Genomic DNA, 15,304 nt, shown 5'->3' on the forward strand with positions numbered 1-15,304 from the left:
TCTTCACTGATGTTTTGGATTTCCCCCTCTCCAAAGATCACGTCCCACTCTGCATTCCTCCACAGGGCAAGTCTGGATTACAGGACGACTTCAAAGGCTCAGTTCTGATAAGAGTAAAGCTCAGTACTGTCAGTCAATCACAGCTTCCCCCCACCTGTCCAGCAGCACCGAAACAAGTCAGAGTAGCCTCATACTCATGAGGAGCTTCTCTAAATCACTGAGGACGATGCCTAAGGAATGAGCCTATATCCTCCAGGGAGAATCATGTGTTTTAAGTAAATCTAAGTCATGCTATTATGTAACTGGGTTTGCTATAAATCAGTCAAAATTGGTTCTAATCTACAAGGAGATACTGTAAATATGAGGGAACCCTTTAACATATATATATATATATATATATATATATATATATATATATATAGAAGAACATAAGTGACACCATGTTATATTTTCAGTAGTTTTATTGAAAAATGCCTCCTCTGGTTCAGAAATAAATAAGAAAATAAGGCTGTGGAATTCACAATTTGCAGTTAAAAACATGAAGCAGCAATACTATATCCATAGTCTTGCACACAAATGCCAACTGCATTCGATACTGATAAAACAACAATGACAACAACTATATTCTGATTTTTTTTTAAAAAAAGAAAACAGACAAATAAACTAAATATACACCACAGACATGCAATTCCACTTTTGGTAAAATCAGCTGTGTGTTCAAATTAGAAAACTGATAAATGTTTGGTTTAAGATAAAGTAATGGAGGCCATGTGTTACCATACCGCGGACGATGACAAAAACAAGTATTTCTCAGGCGATGAATACCGATATAGTGAAAGACTGGCGTATATGAGGGGTGTGTATGAGAGAGCCGTCATGATTTACGATGAATGAAGCATGGATGAAGGCAAAACTTGTGAAAGTAGGGGTGAATGTATAGGCTGTCATGTGGCAAGCGTGTAACTACCAGCAACACTGCTGGGATTTAGCATAAGTGACACATTAATAACTCTAATGTGGTAAGTATTTAATGAAGCAGATCATTTACAAGCGCACAAGGGGAGCAGATATAGAACAAGTTGGTCAAGAAAGTCTGGATTTGGTCACACACCCAATCTACCCTGCTAAATCCACACACACTCTAAGGTGTTAAAAGGATCAAAAAATAAAAAAAAGAAAGAAAAAAGAAAATGTAGTACCTCTGTTACATCAAGTGTTCATAGATCTTTATAGTGGCATTTGTGAAAGAAACTTTAGAAAAGAAAAAAAAAAACTACATTTATGCAAAAAACTTTTTTTTTTTAGAATTTTATCCATTTGGTTTGTCTTCCAGATAGCGATCTCTTGCGACGTTCGCTGGGTGTAAGCTCAAAGTCTTCCTCAGGTATTACATGTGGTTGGGGCTCACGTGGAAGCGGCTCTGCTTGGAAATACGGTTGTGGCCAGTTGAGCATGGGAGTAACATTACACTCAAAGTCAACAAAGCAAAAAGAGCAAAAAGAGCATTGTGTTACGTCTGTCAGTGCTGTAATGCCACAATCACTAGACTAAAACCACAGCAGAGACATAGGAAAAGACATTTGTGAGTTAGAGACACTGATAGAAAGGGTAAGTAAACAGCTCAGCACTTTCTGCTCCGCCCCCCCCTTTGATGAAACTACTGAGACATGGGAATATTTAATTCAGCTGAGAATATTCAGAAATCACATAAAGCCCTATTGTCGCTGGATGAGTTTTCCCATAAGAGGTTGTGTATAATAATTTGTTGGAATTTAAAGTCATTGCCTGAATGTTTACATCAGCATTACCCCACAGGCCGTGTCTATTAGCAGGTTTTGTTATTCCATTAGTGTGAGGTGCGTTAGATTAGGACTACTTACTACTTACTGAGGGAGCTTTGGGTTCAGCCAATTACAGGAAACCATTTACTCAACAATTTTTTACTGTCAGACTGCAAAAACTACACGCATTGCAGATTCACACTAGATTCAGATCCCTCCACCGTTGCAAAAGCTGCACACAATGCAGATTCATTCTGGACTAAAATCACAGGATCACATCAGTAATCACTTAAATCACAGCACCTCTCTGGTAAAACTAATCCAGCTCCAACAAGGCTGTGATTCCACATGGAACACAGCTGAGCTACAGCTGGCTGTACGAAAACTATTTTGACTACAAATGATGAGAACAGGATCGTTCCTAAAAGTACATCTGGGCTAGTGTGCACACAAAGTGATTTTTTTCTTTGAAACAAATCTCCAAAATCACTTGTACAAAAAAGCACATGCTTCAAATCACCCCTGAGCAAAATCTGAGGGTACATCACTTAAGGCACATGGCATAAAAAAGAGGCAATCATGTTGGCATTCAGCAGACAGCAGGACACAATGCAGAAGCTCACTATTGGTGTTAAAAACTACTTTTAGTGGATTTGGGTTCATTTACAAGGCACAATTAGTTTATTTACAGAAAAAAAACCTTAGGAGTTAACAGGTTAAATGACTGTCATCTTGGCTACAAATCCTCTTGGTTAGTAAGTGTTGTTGTTGTTGCTGTTGTTGTTGTTTGTGTTTTGAATCATGCTCCTCCACCAGCCTGTCTGCTGTTTGGCTTCAAGATGCAAACAGGCCACTATGTTGCTGCCATCACCCGTTGCTTTGGCGGTTTAAGTTGCTGTGAACTGTTGTTAGTACCAGTCCGCTATTTATTTATTTTTCTTTGTTGAACTTGTTTGTTTTATATTGTTTTCAATAGGTTCGTTAATCATTTCCTTGGTGGTTATCCTCATAGAACACATCAACATGTGCGAGCACAAAGCTCAGAATCAGGCCTTTCTCACGATTTCAGCGTGAAAAGCAGCACAGGCGCTTTAGAATGCTTATGAACCTGAAACAGGTCAAAGAGGGTGTTAGAGTTCACTGAGCTTATAAACTACATCATCAGGCTTTGAAACACGGCAAAAATGATATTTTGGCTGGTGAAAGCATGTAGGCAATGTCTCTAGTATTTATTATTAGATTGTTATAAGAATACTGAAAGATTATTCAGGCTACTTCTAGATATTTTAAGTCTTATCAAGTGAAATAATCTTATTGGAAATATAATTTGAAGGAAGAAAATATACGTAATATACATAACAATGTCCGGAAAAAGTTGAATTATTTTAAAATATTCTTATATTCTAACATATAATGCAAAATTTTACATACATTGCCTACATTCAATTCATTTGCCAAAATATTATTTTTTTTCCAGTGTGTACCTGATGGCTGTTTACTATGTTAAAAAACAACATGCTAAAAAAACATTCTGTATCGCTGCTGTCATCAGGAAACCACTACTGTAACAATTAGGTAGCTAGCTCTTCATGCACTACGCTAAAACATGCTTTTAATGTTATTAGCAGTGTTTTTTAACGTCATGCAACAGGCACGTCTATGAAAAAAGTGTACGTACCTCTGTATCCCTGTCCGTTGTAGGGGATACCTACGCACTGAGAAGAGTCGCAGTATCCTGGTGGGCCAGGTGGGCCCCTAGCTCCTGTGACACCGTTACGACCAGGAGGGCCACGAGGACCTGGAGCTCCGGAAGGACCTGGGGGGCCTGTTCTAGACTCACCTGGAGGTCCTGAAGGATACAGAGGGAAGCAAAACTCAGAAAACTGCACTGACATCGCTGTTTAAATCTACTGCAGGACTTGGCCAGGGCTGAGAGAGAGCTGCTCAGTAAGTCAGCACAGAGAGCGAGAGAAAGAGGTTTAAACCTGGAAGGAGAAAAGAGTTATGCCCTTTTTTTCTTAGTTTCTATTATGTAACTGTGAAAGCACACTCAGGGTCATACTTCTGGGATGTAAAATAAATCTGGCTGGGCTAAAAGACAATAAGAACTGCACCAGAAAAATAGAAAAGGCCCAGAAAAAACAAGCTCCTGCTACTGACACAAAGTTTTCATTTTGTGTCAGTTTACATTATAAAATTAAAAAAATAAATAAATAAAATAAAATGGGAAATACCTGTAAGAACTCTGCTGACAGCTATTGAAAGTGATGCGAACAAATTAGGCACGTGTCTAGTGTGTGTGTGCTTGCATGTGCAAAAGAAAACAAAAAATCCTACCAGGTGGTCCAGGCATGCCTCTCTGTCCTCTCTCTCCAATTCCAGGACTTCCCCTCTCGCCCTTCTCTCCAGCTGGGCCTGAATAAAAGGAGTTCACATTTGTACACACATAAATACCAGCATGAGAACAAAGACAAACCTCAAAAAACACAACAAAACATGTGTACGCAAAAATTGCATTGATGAAAAACCTGTGGAAAGCCTGCACTGAGAGATCTAGAAATGGATTCAAGAAAGAAAAGCCACAGCAGAGTCTCTTAAGCTGTGCAAGGAGAAAAATGTGGGAATCTCCCACGATGCTTCCATTTCAACAAAATCAGAGGACTGTAGCATCACCTCTACTGCAGTGTGACAAGTGCACTTATGAATATTTTTGTATAGAACCTTTCATATTTGTACTATTTATTTAGTTTATTCTCAATTCAGTATGACATTGAAATTAATTTTCTTTGTTGTAGCTGCACTGCACTGTTGCTGGGGCTGTGCAGGATTTCGCTGATCTTTTGTAAATTTTTATTTCTGTTTAAGCTGTGACATTACAATGAATTCAATCTAATCTAAACATGCAGATACTGGGCAGTGCTGCACAGGCCATAGCTCTTGAAGATGTGGGCAGTAGATGTGGAAAATGCCTACAGCCCTTGTCGGTGCTGTTGCAAGCAGTGACAAAATTTTACAGAAAAGCTGTTAGATAGAATTATTAATTGGACAGAAAGTACTTTGCCTCAGTGTCATACTCTGATCTGATTCATGCTAATAATGTTATTTAAATAAATCAAAATCAGTAATAAATATTCATGATTGGTGCATCCCTAACTGAAACTTTGTGAGCTGTAATTTCTTTGTAAAAAACAAAGCTAGCTAGTCAGCTGATGTTAGAGAAAATTGTCATTCTTGCGCACAATTTATCTGTGTAACTATCTATGATTGACAAGTTCAAAAACTTTAGTTTTACCTCAAGTCATTAAATTGATGCATTTGGCCCAAACTAGTTACAATGTTCAAATACAAGGTCAGTGGCCATAGAGCAAGGGGTTATTGCTGAGTTGAATTAGGGCTGCAGTTCTTTATTAAACACTTTCAGTGTTAATTCAACACAAGGGATGCCATCAGGTGGTATCAAGACCTACAATTATATGCACAAGTTTGAATACCCCCAGTCTTATTTCATGTTTTTTTGACACAGAACTGGGTTTCAGGGTTAATTGATTACCTTTCTTTCCTGTGCTAACATTTCACATATAAAGGCTAGAAGTGTATCACTAAATCACTAAATGCTCTATGAAATAGAAAAGAAAAAAAAAAACACACCTCTGTCTCCCTGTCGGCCAGGTAATCCCGGGGTTCCTGGGAAGCCGTTTCGGCCTATCCGTCCAGGCTCTCCTTGAGGACCTGGAGAACCAGGCGGCCCCGGGGGGCCTGCAGGTCCGGGACTGTTGCTGCGCACCTCATTGGGGATGTGGTTCAGCATGTCATTGAATCGACCCATCTGACCTTAGAGAAGCACAGCAGCCACATATAAACAGTTACTAGAACACAATGGAGAGTGAGCAAACGAGTGATTGTGAAATTATAATTAATGCGTACACAAAGTTGAACGTACTTCTGCAAGCACAGCCTGTTTGGCTTTGTGGTAGTGCCGGACAATGCAAAAATGTATCTAAATAAATAAAACTTACTGTTTACTAGCTGTTCGCAGACTTGTCTGGCAATAGAACGCATCATGCCCTGAGAGGCAAGGTCACCCTGAGAGAAATAACACAAGAAATCCATTTTGCTCTTCTTCAAAAAACGTCTCATGCAATTAAAACGAAATGAGAGCAAATATTGAAGCCATCACTTACTCTTTCACCTTTGTCTCCCTTCAGCCCAGAAGGTCCCTGCGTAAATTAAAAACAGTATCGCAGCTTTACATACGCACCACCACATTAGAACCCGCAAATCCTGCTAACGCTTAAATTACCCCCTAAGCATACTGTCTCATCTGTCTGCCCTGTGATGGACTGGCGACCTGTCCAGGGTATTTCCTGCCTTCCACGCTATGAGCGCTGGGATGGGCTCCAGCACCGCCCCACTCCAAAAAACCAGAAGGATAAGCGGTTTAGAAAATGTGTGTGTGTGTGTGTGTGTGTGTGTGTGTGTGTGTGTGTGTGTGTGTGTGTGCATATTGTCTCCCAGTGGTTATATTTATGCCCCCAACCTCACCATTCATTTAATCTAAAAACTATCCATTCACTTATCCAGAGAAGCATGAGCTCAAGAGGCCATTGTTTGAACCTTAGCGAGTGAGTTGCTGAAATGTCTGTATTATGCCTGCTGTCTGTCTTTAAGGTGAACAAGACTAAGGAGGCTGTAGGTTGTATTTCACACAGACTTTTGACAGCATAATGCTATGCTGTGCTGGAATGCAACTAATTTCATCATTGCATACCACAGTGCTACACATCAAAGCAATGTTTTGCAAGCAAAAGATAATATCCAGTTCAGTAATCATCTGTGTTAACATACCTGATGCTTTTTTTTTTAAACTCATGATTTCAAAGGATGTTCTTGGCATACTTACAGGAACACCATTATCACCAGGATTTCCAGGCTTTCCAGGAGGTCCTTGCATTCCAGGAGATCCAGGGGGTCCCTAAACAAAAAAGACACCAGAAGCATTCATTTTCCAAAAATCCATTTATGGAATTTGCAAATGGGTCCAAATTCAACCCAGAGTAAGCAAGCAATATGGTGGGGACGGGCAATATGCTCCCGTTATCGTGATAAATTACGAATAAATTACATAATCACTAATATATTTCACTTTTGTATTATAAACAAGACAGAGTTAGACTAATTACACTAACAAGTATACAGTAACTTACATAGTAACAAGCAGCTGATTGGATGTCAGCCAATGATAACATTAACAACTTATTTTACTAATTTATTTTTAACAACTGTGTGATTTTTGCCAACTTCTTTTTCAAGAAACAAAGTAAAGTGTCCAGGTGAACCACTTGCTAATACAAATTTTACTGCAAAACCCACATTTGAACTTGGAATGGATGTGTATGCGAATGCACAAAGGAACATTTTTTAACTGTAAGCTAATATGTAACCAGAGACAAGTTCCTTGTATGTGCAAATATACTTGGCCAACAAAGTTTGATTCTGATTCTGAATTTGTGTGAACGCACCATCGGTCCTGGTGGTCCTCTGGGTCCAGCCGGTCCTTCCTTCCCTGGAGGTCCCTGCATTAAGTGCACATACACAATTAGATCCAGATTTCTTTACTAAAGGCTGATCTGCTGTTGTACTGTAGTGCAGTGTAGTGTACGCAGTGGCAAAACTCACTCACCCTCACACCAGAAGGTCCCATAGGGCCAACAGCACCGGCTTTGCCAGGTGGACCCTGAGAGAGAGAAACACAGACTTAGAGCCAGACACTGCACCCCCACTTGCCCTAGACAGCATTAACACAGCTCACCTATCTTTGTCTAAGCAACTCAAAGCAGTTTGTTACACCAGAATTTTCCTTCTGTGCTTAAAATAGTAAATCTTTATTTCTGATTTGCGTTTAAAAGACCTCAGCAGCTTGCTCTCTTCTTTCCCCCCTTTTTTATCCTTCCCTCATCAATCCTCTCTTGCCTTTGATGCTTTGGCATAAGATTTACAGGCAACATAATATATTCCAGATCCATTTTACTGGCCATTATAAACCTGGACTGCGAACTCTGCAAGTCATTAAATGCATGTTGCTATAGCATCTGCTCCAGTATGCTTCTGCTCATCTGCAAAGCAATGCCCAATTCTGGTCATTAAAACTGTGATTTTAAAGTGGCTCCAACATAACAAATGCTTTCTTCTCTTGCTACAAAATTTAGAAGGTTGTGCAACTGCAACAATCTCATTAGCCTCTTCCAGAAAACTGACTTTTGTTTCACTTCTTTGCAGCAACTGTCATCGCCTTATTTTGCCTTTTATTTTGAGCCTTCAAACTACTGTCTCACTGCTAATCCACAATAATTGATTTAGTCACCTAACCACCCAAGAAACACAAGGGTGGGTGAGACTGGGTGGGGAGAGATGAGACGGAGTGAGTCTTTGCTTGTTTCATGATGTTTCTTGTCTGGAATGTAATGGTCATAGTAATTTCATACCACCATGATGCATCTTATGCATCTTTCTTAAGCGAAGTGCCATCCAATGGCAAAAAGCTAATGGCAAAAGCACACCTAGCCTGCAGCCAGATTTTATAATTCGCTGTGGAATTTACACACATTTATCTATGAGTACATGGCGCTTAGCCTCACTAAATATCCACTTATCTGCATGGCAGCAAGCAGCCATCAATGTTATTAATTCATTCCCTAGGCCCACACATGTTCTAAATAAAAACAACCCAACAAAAACTGCAGAAAAGCACCAGGCCAGACACATTACAACAATTAATATTGAGCTCAGCTAATCTGCATTTCAACTCAGATGAAATGTTAGAGCATGATCTAAGCCTATTGTTCACTTCTGCCTCCCTTCTAGCCTCCCCTGCACAGATACGATCTGAGCTTTGCCATATGGAGCCTGTCCAGAGTAGTAGCAGGGTCTGTACAATAAGAATTATCCCCTCGTTCTCCTTTCCAAGCCACAAAAAGCTCTTTGAGCCAAAAGAGCACTCACTTTCTGCCCAGGTAGCCCAGCATCACCGGGATCGCCTTTCGGTCCTGGACGGCCCTGTGGAAAAAAATAGAAGAAGAAAAGCTTATAGTAAAAACAAACTAATGCAAGTCTTCATTTCAGTGAGTGAAGGAGGATGTGTACTGTCATGCCGTTGGAAACCCAACACATCAATCAAGGCAGAAAGTCAGGATTTGTGGAAGTGGATTTTTGGGCAAACTTTTTGCTCCATCCTGACTAAAAAAGGACATGAGTGGAAGCAGCTGAAAGAAGGGAGGGAAGAAGCTCTATTCGAACTTACGCAACTGAGTTTAGGATTAGATGCTTTCAAAGTTCTCTGATATTGAGTGCAAATGTCCACAGACATGGAAGAATGCAGGATGCTGAACCTGTTGCCATAATTACTGTGTAACTACAGTTCCTGGGAAAATAAATGGTCGGAATAATCCCTGTTCAGTGCACAGAGGCACTCAGAGATTTACGGCTGGCTACTGAGAACTGGCGGAGCGCAGAGACGGCGGATAGAGAAGGAGATATTAAGCAGGAAGAGTGAGGAGGGGGACTTACAGCCTCTCCTGGAATGGAGAGTCCACTGGGGCCCTGAGGTCCAGGAAGACCCATTGGTCCTGGTGGTCCTATATCGCCACGAGGCCCAACTGGACCCTACAGAAACACATGAGAAAGGTGTTCACAGTCGAATTTGTCTTTGGTTTCTCTATAGGTGCATGTACAAGACGGCCTATAAGAAATAAATAAATAAAAGACACAAACACACTTTAAAACCACACACAAGAATAAGCATCATGGCAACTGATCAGCATCATAGAGTACAAAGACCTAGAAACCCTAACTATAGCAATTTAATGATTGAATAGCTTGTGGGACAAAAGACTTTTTATGTTCTTGCTGGCATTAGGGACCCTAAAGTGTCTACCACAAGGAAGCATCATAAACTCAGAGTAAAGAAGGTGAGAAAATTGTTTAATGTACTTTTTGCCTTCCTCTGCTATCAAAACTCAGTAATCCAGTTTCATTAAAATTGGCAATAACCACCACACTAAATGATAAGGAAAAGCCATGTGCGCAAACATTAGTCAGGCTAAAAGGTTATATTGAGAGAAAATCATGGGGTACATGGTACTTACAGCTGGGCCGGACTCTCCTCTTTCACCCCGAAGCCCCTTGCTACCAGGTGCACCCTGGTAAAAGGAAAGTGTTTGGACAAATTACAGAGAGAATTCTTTAGCTATCTGCTCATCCAACTAACAATCACCTGTCTACACTCTAAACTTGAACCGTCTATAACCATGAATGAATGACTGAATGAAGTGACTTGTGCACATGGTAAGTACAACATTTCTTTCAGAAAAACATTTGTGAAATTACTGTACTTTGGGACACAGTATGTGTCTAATGAACAGCTTGTCTGAATAGGTTGATAACCCAACGCAATTTAAAGAATTGGTACCTTTCAATCTACATACTGTCTACCCATCGATACGGATTATCTTGATGTTCTCCTAAATCATACATGTAGGGTTCACACTTCAATTCCTCACTCTCTCAACTATATAACGTGCACAGTAGTTTCATAATAGTAACCGAACAATTCATAGTAGTTAAAAATAAACTCCTCCAAAGAGGACCACAAAAGCCTCTTACCACAGGTCCCATCGGTCCAGGAGGTCCTGAGCTGTCAGAGGTGCATGTGCAGGCATTGGGAAGAGGTGGACACTTGGCCTCATCTCTCTGGAAGATGACGAGGGAGTGTGAGAGGTTAGTGAAGATGATTGAGGGTCTGCATACATAAGAGCAGGACTCTCTCTATAGCCTTGAGGGGAAATCTTATCCACACCCACAAACCCAGGATTGACTCTTTCTCACCCTGGAGAGCAAAGTACAATGTCCCATGGTCAACCCTCTACGTTCAATGTAAAAAAGGGGACTATTTCTGCAGTTTAATCTACTCTGTGCAACTAATAACGTAATGTCACCTCATATTCTGGCAGCTTTCAGTAAAGCATATACTCAGGTTAAAAAATCTGGTCTCTGTGCCAGGCTCTGTGAGCGGGCAGAAAAACAAATTATGAGGACCACCAACATCCAGCCATTCAGGATATTGGCTACTGAGTTTCAAAACTTTTGCCAAAAGATTAAGATTGCCTTTAATGCCAAGAATGTGTAAAAGAGGTATGGCTTCAGAACTCCAGTAGGTGTTAATATAATATTGGTTTGATTGATTTGCTATTTATAATAGGAAAGAAAATCAACAGTGGTAATATTAATGGCCACAGAAAAACAACAGTCAAACTGCTATTTCTTAGAATGTATTGGTGCTGTTCCTCAAATGAAGAGAGAGAATGTTCTGGAGGTAGTGAAGGGATTTAGTGTAGACATGGGAAAACAAAAGTTCAAGCAACTAAGCAAAAATGACACTTGCACACATTAAAAAGGTTTTTTTTACAGAGCAAAGCCTGTTACTGATGACAGCATCAGTGCCCACAGGGCAGGCTGGACTGGATTAAGCACAAACTTTGTGATGTGCAGGCAGAGTTCTTGCTGACAGCCTTCTGACAGGGTGGCAGTGGTGTGTGATTCATGTGGTGCTGCTAGAAGTAGCCCTTTTTTAGGCTGTCATGAGAGGACTTTTGCAGTTTCCCCAGAGTGATGAGGTACTAGGCTACACTATTAAGCCTCATCACAGAGGGAATACAGCAAATCAGGAGAGAGAAGAGAGGAAAAACAGCAAATCAGTGACACTCTCATTGACCATGGGCTGTTCTGAAGCTGCAGCTGGACTGTTTAAACACTTTTTGTCCTTCAGCTTTCAGGAACTGCTAATCACAACCAAAAGTGCAATTTCATGTTCCTTCAAAAGCAAGGATTTGCAAAGTTTGCTCCAAGAGCTCAGAAAAAAAGAACAGTACAGCTGTCCTTTAATAGATGCACACCCTGCATGGCAACCTTTACTTTCTTCTTGCAAAGAAGATTCAAAACATTTAAAGCAGTCCCATGCAAGCACTTGGTGTGGCATGATAACCCAGAGGGTATGCCACATATATATATGTTAAAATTCTTAGTTAAAAGTATCAGTCAATGACCCTGTTAATGACACAATAAAGGGCTGACTGGGTCAAACTGTACAATAGCAGATGTTCTTGTAACTGTTCCATTCCTCTACACATGTACTGGTTATGTCAGCATGTCCTTCAGCAAAGATGAGTCATTGTTCTGCACATGTCTAGTTCAATGGGGTTCAGTTGACAAAGCAAGGGTTAAAAACACATGGCTTACAGGATGTTAATACAAAATCACACTCATGTCATACGCACAGACAGCAGTTGAGCTTGAGAAAGACCACCCACAAATATTTGACATGGACATAAAGACTGACTTTGCGTGGGGATGCAGATAAGGTGCTTTAGACAGGGATAAACAGCTGTACAGGAGTCTTTTTTAGGTGCTTCTTACCATTGAGGGAAGGTCACAACATCTGTCCCGACTCGTCCAGCCCAAGCTGCAGATAATATCAAACATCTGGATCTGGAACTGTGCACCACAAAATGAAAGAGGTTGCTGAATGTGTCTTTGATGGATGCTTTGCATTTAAAGTTAGCAAAAAAAGAGAACACAACAATAAATGAAAAACATCAGATGAAGATAATTGACACAGGCATCACCACAGTGAAATCCATCTGTGAATTAGGTGCCCCAAGCTTAATAAATGTCCAGGGTTGTACTGCAGTAATGTACTTACTGTTGCTGATTCTCCTTTTGAGCCAATGGATTTGGACATTTTGCCTAGCACCTGATAGCCATCTGCGGATGTATTGCCAGCTTCCTTGATCTCCTTCTCAGCCACCTCCTTGCAGTCTATGTTCAGTTTGACACTCTTGGAGGACACAAGGATGTGGAGCTGGAGAAAAACAGGATTGTGAAATGGGCCACGTTAGACTCCCAGTGTCTGTCCCACATCCTGATTCTCAGCTAATCTTTATGCAATCTAGGGTTAGCAATCTCTCCACGGTCTTGCTTAACTCAAAAACCTTTTTATCATTTGACACTTAATTGGAAACTGACTTTAAGTGCACTAAAGCACAGATCCACGCACAAACTGAATACAAGGCCATGTTGGAAGGAAAATAATTCCTTAAACAACCAGACAGAAATTAAAATCAGATGGAAAACTCTAAAGTTAACAAAGCTCTTGTCAGCATTAAAACTGGAGATGGAAATTAGCAGTTAAAGTGCTTGTGTATTCTTCTGTATTTCTTTTTTTTCTGAGCCGGTTACATGGTTTTCGTCATAATTTTATGGATGGGACTGTATTAGTTAACACAGCAGTATCTCTTCACAATGCCAGGATGGAAATGAACACCTTAAGTGTCCCAAATTGCTTTGTTTTTTGTGTATGTTGCCCCACAGTCACCCACCAAAGCTTTGCTGTTTGTAAATGACTCAGCAATCATCCGTATAAGTGTTCCAGACCAGAACAACATGCACAGTCTGACAGCAGACCGCACACCATGCACTACAATAAGAAAACCCCCTTTAAAATGAATCAAGAGTGCCTGGTGACTTACTAAAATGACCACTTTTTTCTACAAAGTTCTCTATTGTTTCTTTTCCATTAGGCTTGCAGTTTGCACCATGCTAATTGATGGACACTTACTTGTTTCTACCCTAGCCTCATAGCTCCAATGCAAAACTAAAGAAGAAAACTTCAGACAGCAAATATCTTGGCTGATCGACTACATCTGGGCTAAGGGGTGAATTGTGTAAATTTGATTGTCTGGCAAACAATTCCTTTAAAGACGATTCTAGCTCAGTTCTTTCCAGAACTGCATTCCACAGCATCAGCAAAAACCAAACTATGGCAATTCCCAGGTCAACACAGCTTATAATGATGATGATGATGATTATGGAGCACTCTTTCTCCTTCTATGCGTGTACACCATCCGTTCCATTTAAATCTTAACAGCAGAACAGCAGCGGCGTGATTCTGTTCACTCTCTGGCAGCTGCAGCTGCCTCTCACTGAAACAGTGTGATCTTAAGCACTTGGCATGACTGGAGGATTCTGGTCAACATCCCTGGAAGAGGATGGCTGAGTTGAAGTGACCACTGTTTGGACTGTGATGGCTGTGGAATTCAGACAGTCTGCAGGCAATAACGAAGACTCATCATTTGGGAACAAGGGGTAAATGAGGTGAAGAGAGTCAGCACTGAGTGAATGGAAAGAATAGATTAGACCTAATGGGATGAGCCCACTGTCTCTGAGTGAGAGTCAGCGAGTCTGTGAGAAACCTTACTCAGCAGACGTTCAAACTCTTCTCATCTAGCTCTGCTTCATTTCCACCTCAAGCCAACGTGACAAATGGAGCACAACATCATCCAGGATCCACTTCCAAATGTGTTCTCAAGTAGTTTGTCATTTGAACTGCATTCAGCACCTAAACTGCACACTGGAGCAGAAAACTTTTATTTTCTGAGGTTATTTACTAGGATGAAATACTATTTTGCAGTTATATTGTTACATGTTGCAACTGCAAAAACTTCAAAAGAAAACTACCTACTGTCTGCAGTTGTTCAGGATTTGCCATCACAATACAAAAACACTGTAATTGGTTAGAGGGCTCATTTGCATCTTGAAGCCGTCTGCAACATCTGCACTGCAAAAGCCAGTACTGCCATAATGTCTAACAATGTATTGTGCAGACATACAGTAACCAAAAAACTGTGTTTCTCCTCTAATCAATATATTTAAGCTGGGACAGTGTGCCAAATGCTAATAAAAGCAGAAAGCAGTAATTAATATATTCTGATTGACCTCTATTAAATTGAAAAAAATATTGTATATTTCCTCTTTTGAATTGTGCTGTTTTTTGATGCCTGCAACACACAAAAAATGTGTTGCTCCAAATATGTTAAAGTCTTTCATTGTTAATGATGCCTTCACAGATGCAAGGACAAGTAATCCATGCTATGGGCACTATATCATGACAATCTCTGGTTTTTGACCTTTATGCTAGTAACAGTCTGGTGGTCCTTTACTTCTTTGGCCTGCAGACTACGACATCCATTATTTCCATAAACAATCTGAAAGGTTGACTCGTCAGACCATGACACATGTTTTGACTTCAGCTTGAGCCCAGAAAAATTGGCTAAGTTTCTGGAATGGTGTGGTGATATCCATGACAGAATTAATTCAGTGCCGTCTGAGGGATCAAAGGTTACAGGAATTCAGTTGTGGTTTTTGGCTTTGCCCTTTATGCACAGAGATTTCTCCAGGTTTCTCTGAATCTTTTGATTATATTATGCACCACAGCACCTAAAATCCTTGCAATCGCTCGTTGAGGAATGACATCCTCAAACTGTCAGACTATGTGCTGATGTATCTCTTGGAAAAGTGGCGGACCTTGACCCATTCTTTCTCATAAAGTACTCGGTCTTTCCTGAATGCTCTTTTTATACCCAAGGAGGACTGCATTGCTAGTTTAATATGTTTTTTGAACATTTCTCAACTCT

The 15,304-nt window shown here is 40.4% G+C and overlaps 1 protein-coding gene across 6 annotated transcripts in view; it reads right to left on the bottom strand.

The window, feature by feature from the left end:
• Positions 1-443: 443 nt before the first annotated feature.
• Positions 444-15,304, bottom strand: part of col12a1b (collagen, type XII, alpha 1b) — a 91,951-nt gene continuing 77,090 nt past the window's right edge. For 5 of the 6 annotated variants that reach the window (XM_036582169.1, XM_036582168.1, XM_036582173.1 and 2 more), the window contains 15 exons: positions 12,535-12,693; positions 12,249-12,326; positions 10,440-10,526; positions 9,923-9,976; positions 9,345-9,440; positions 8,781-8,834; positions 7,462-7,515; positions 7,301-7,354; positions 6,682-6,753; positions 5,963-5,998; positions 5,798-5,864; positions 5,430-5,612; positions 4,119-4,196; positions 3,460-3,630; positions 444-1,420 (listed from right to left, as the gene is read on the bottom strand). In XM_036582169.1, coding sequence (XP_036438062.1) covers positions 1,302-1,420; positions 3,460-3,630; positions 4,119-4,196; positions 5,430-5,612; positions 5,798-5,864; positions 5,963-5,998; positions 6,682-6,753; positions 7,301-7,354; positions 7,462-7,515; positions 8,781-8,834; positions 9,345-9,440; positions 9,923-9,976; positions 10,440-10,526; positions 12,249-12,326; positions 12,535-12,693 — 1,362 coding nt within the window. In that variant the 3' untranslated portion in view covers positions 444-1,301. Of the gene's footprint in view, positions 1,421-1,773; positions 2,890-3,459; positions 3,631-4,118; positions 4,197-5,429; positions 5,613-5,797; positions 5,865-5,962; positions 5,999-6,681; positions 6,754-7,300; positions 7,355-7,461; positions 7,516-8,780; positions 8,835-9,344; positions 9,441-9,922; positions 9,977-10,439; positions 10,527-12,248; positions 12,327-12,534; positions 12,694-15,304 lie in introns of those variants that run through there. The other variant, XM_036582170.1, reaches the window with a different exon arrangement.

Source organism: Colossoma macropomum, unplaced genomic scaffold (genome assembly GCF_904425465.1).
Source record: "Colossoma macropomum unplaced genomic scaffold, Colossoma_macropomum, whole genome shotgun sequence".
NCBI classification, from domain to species: Eukaryota; Metazoa; Chordata; class Actinopteri; order Characiformes; family Serrasalmidae; genus Colossoma; species Colossoma macropomum.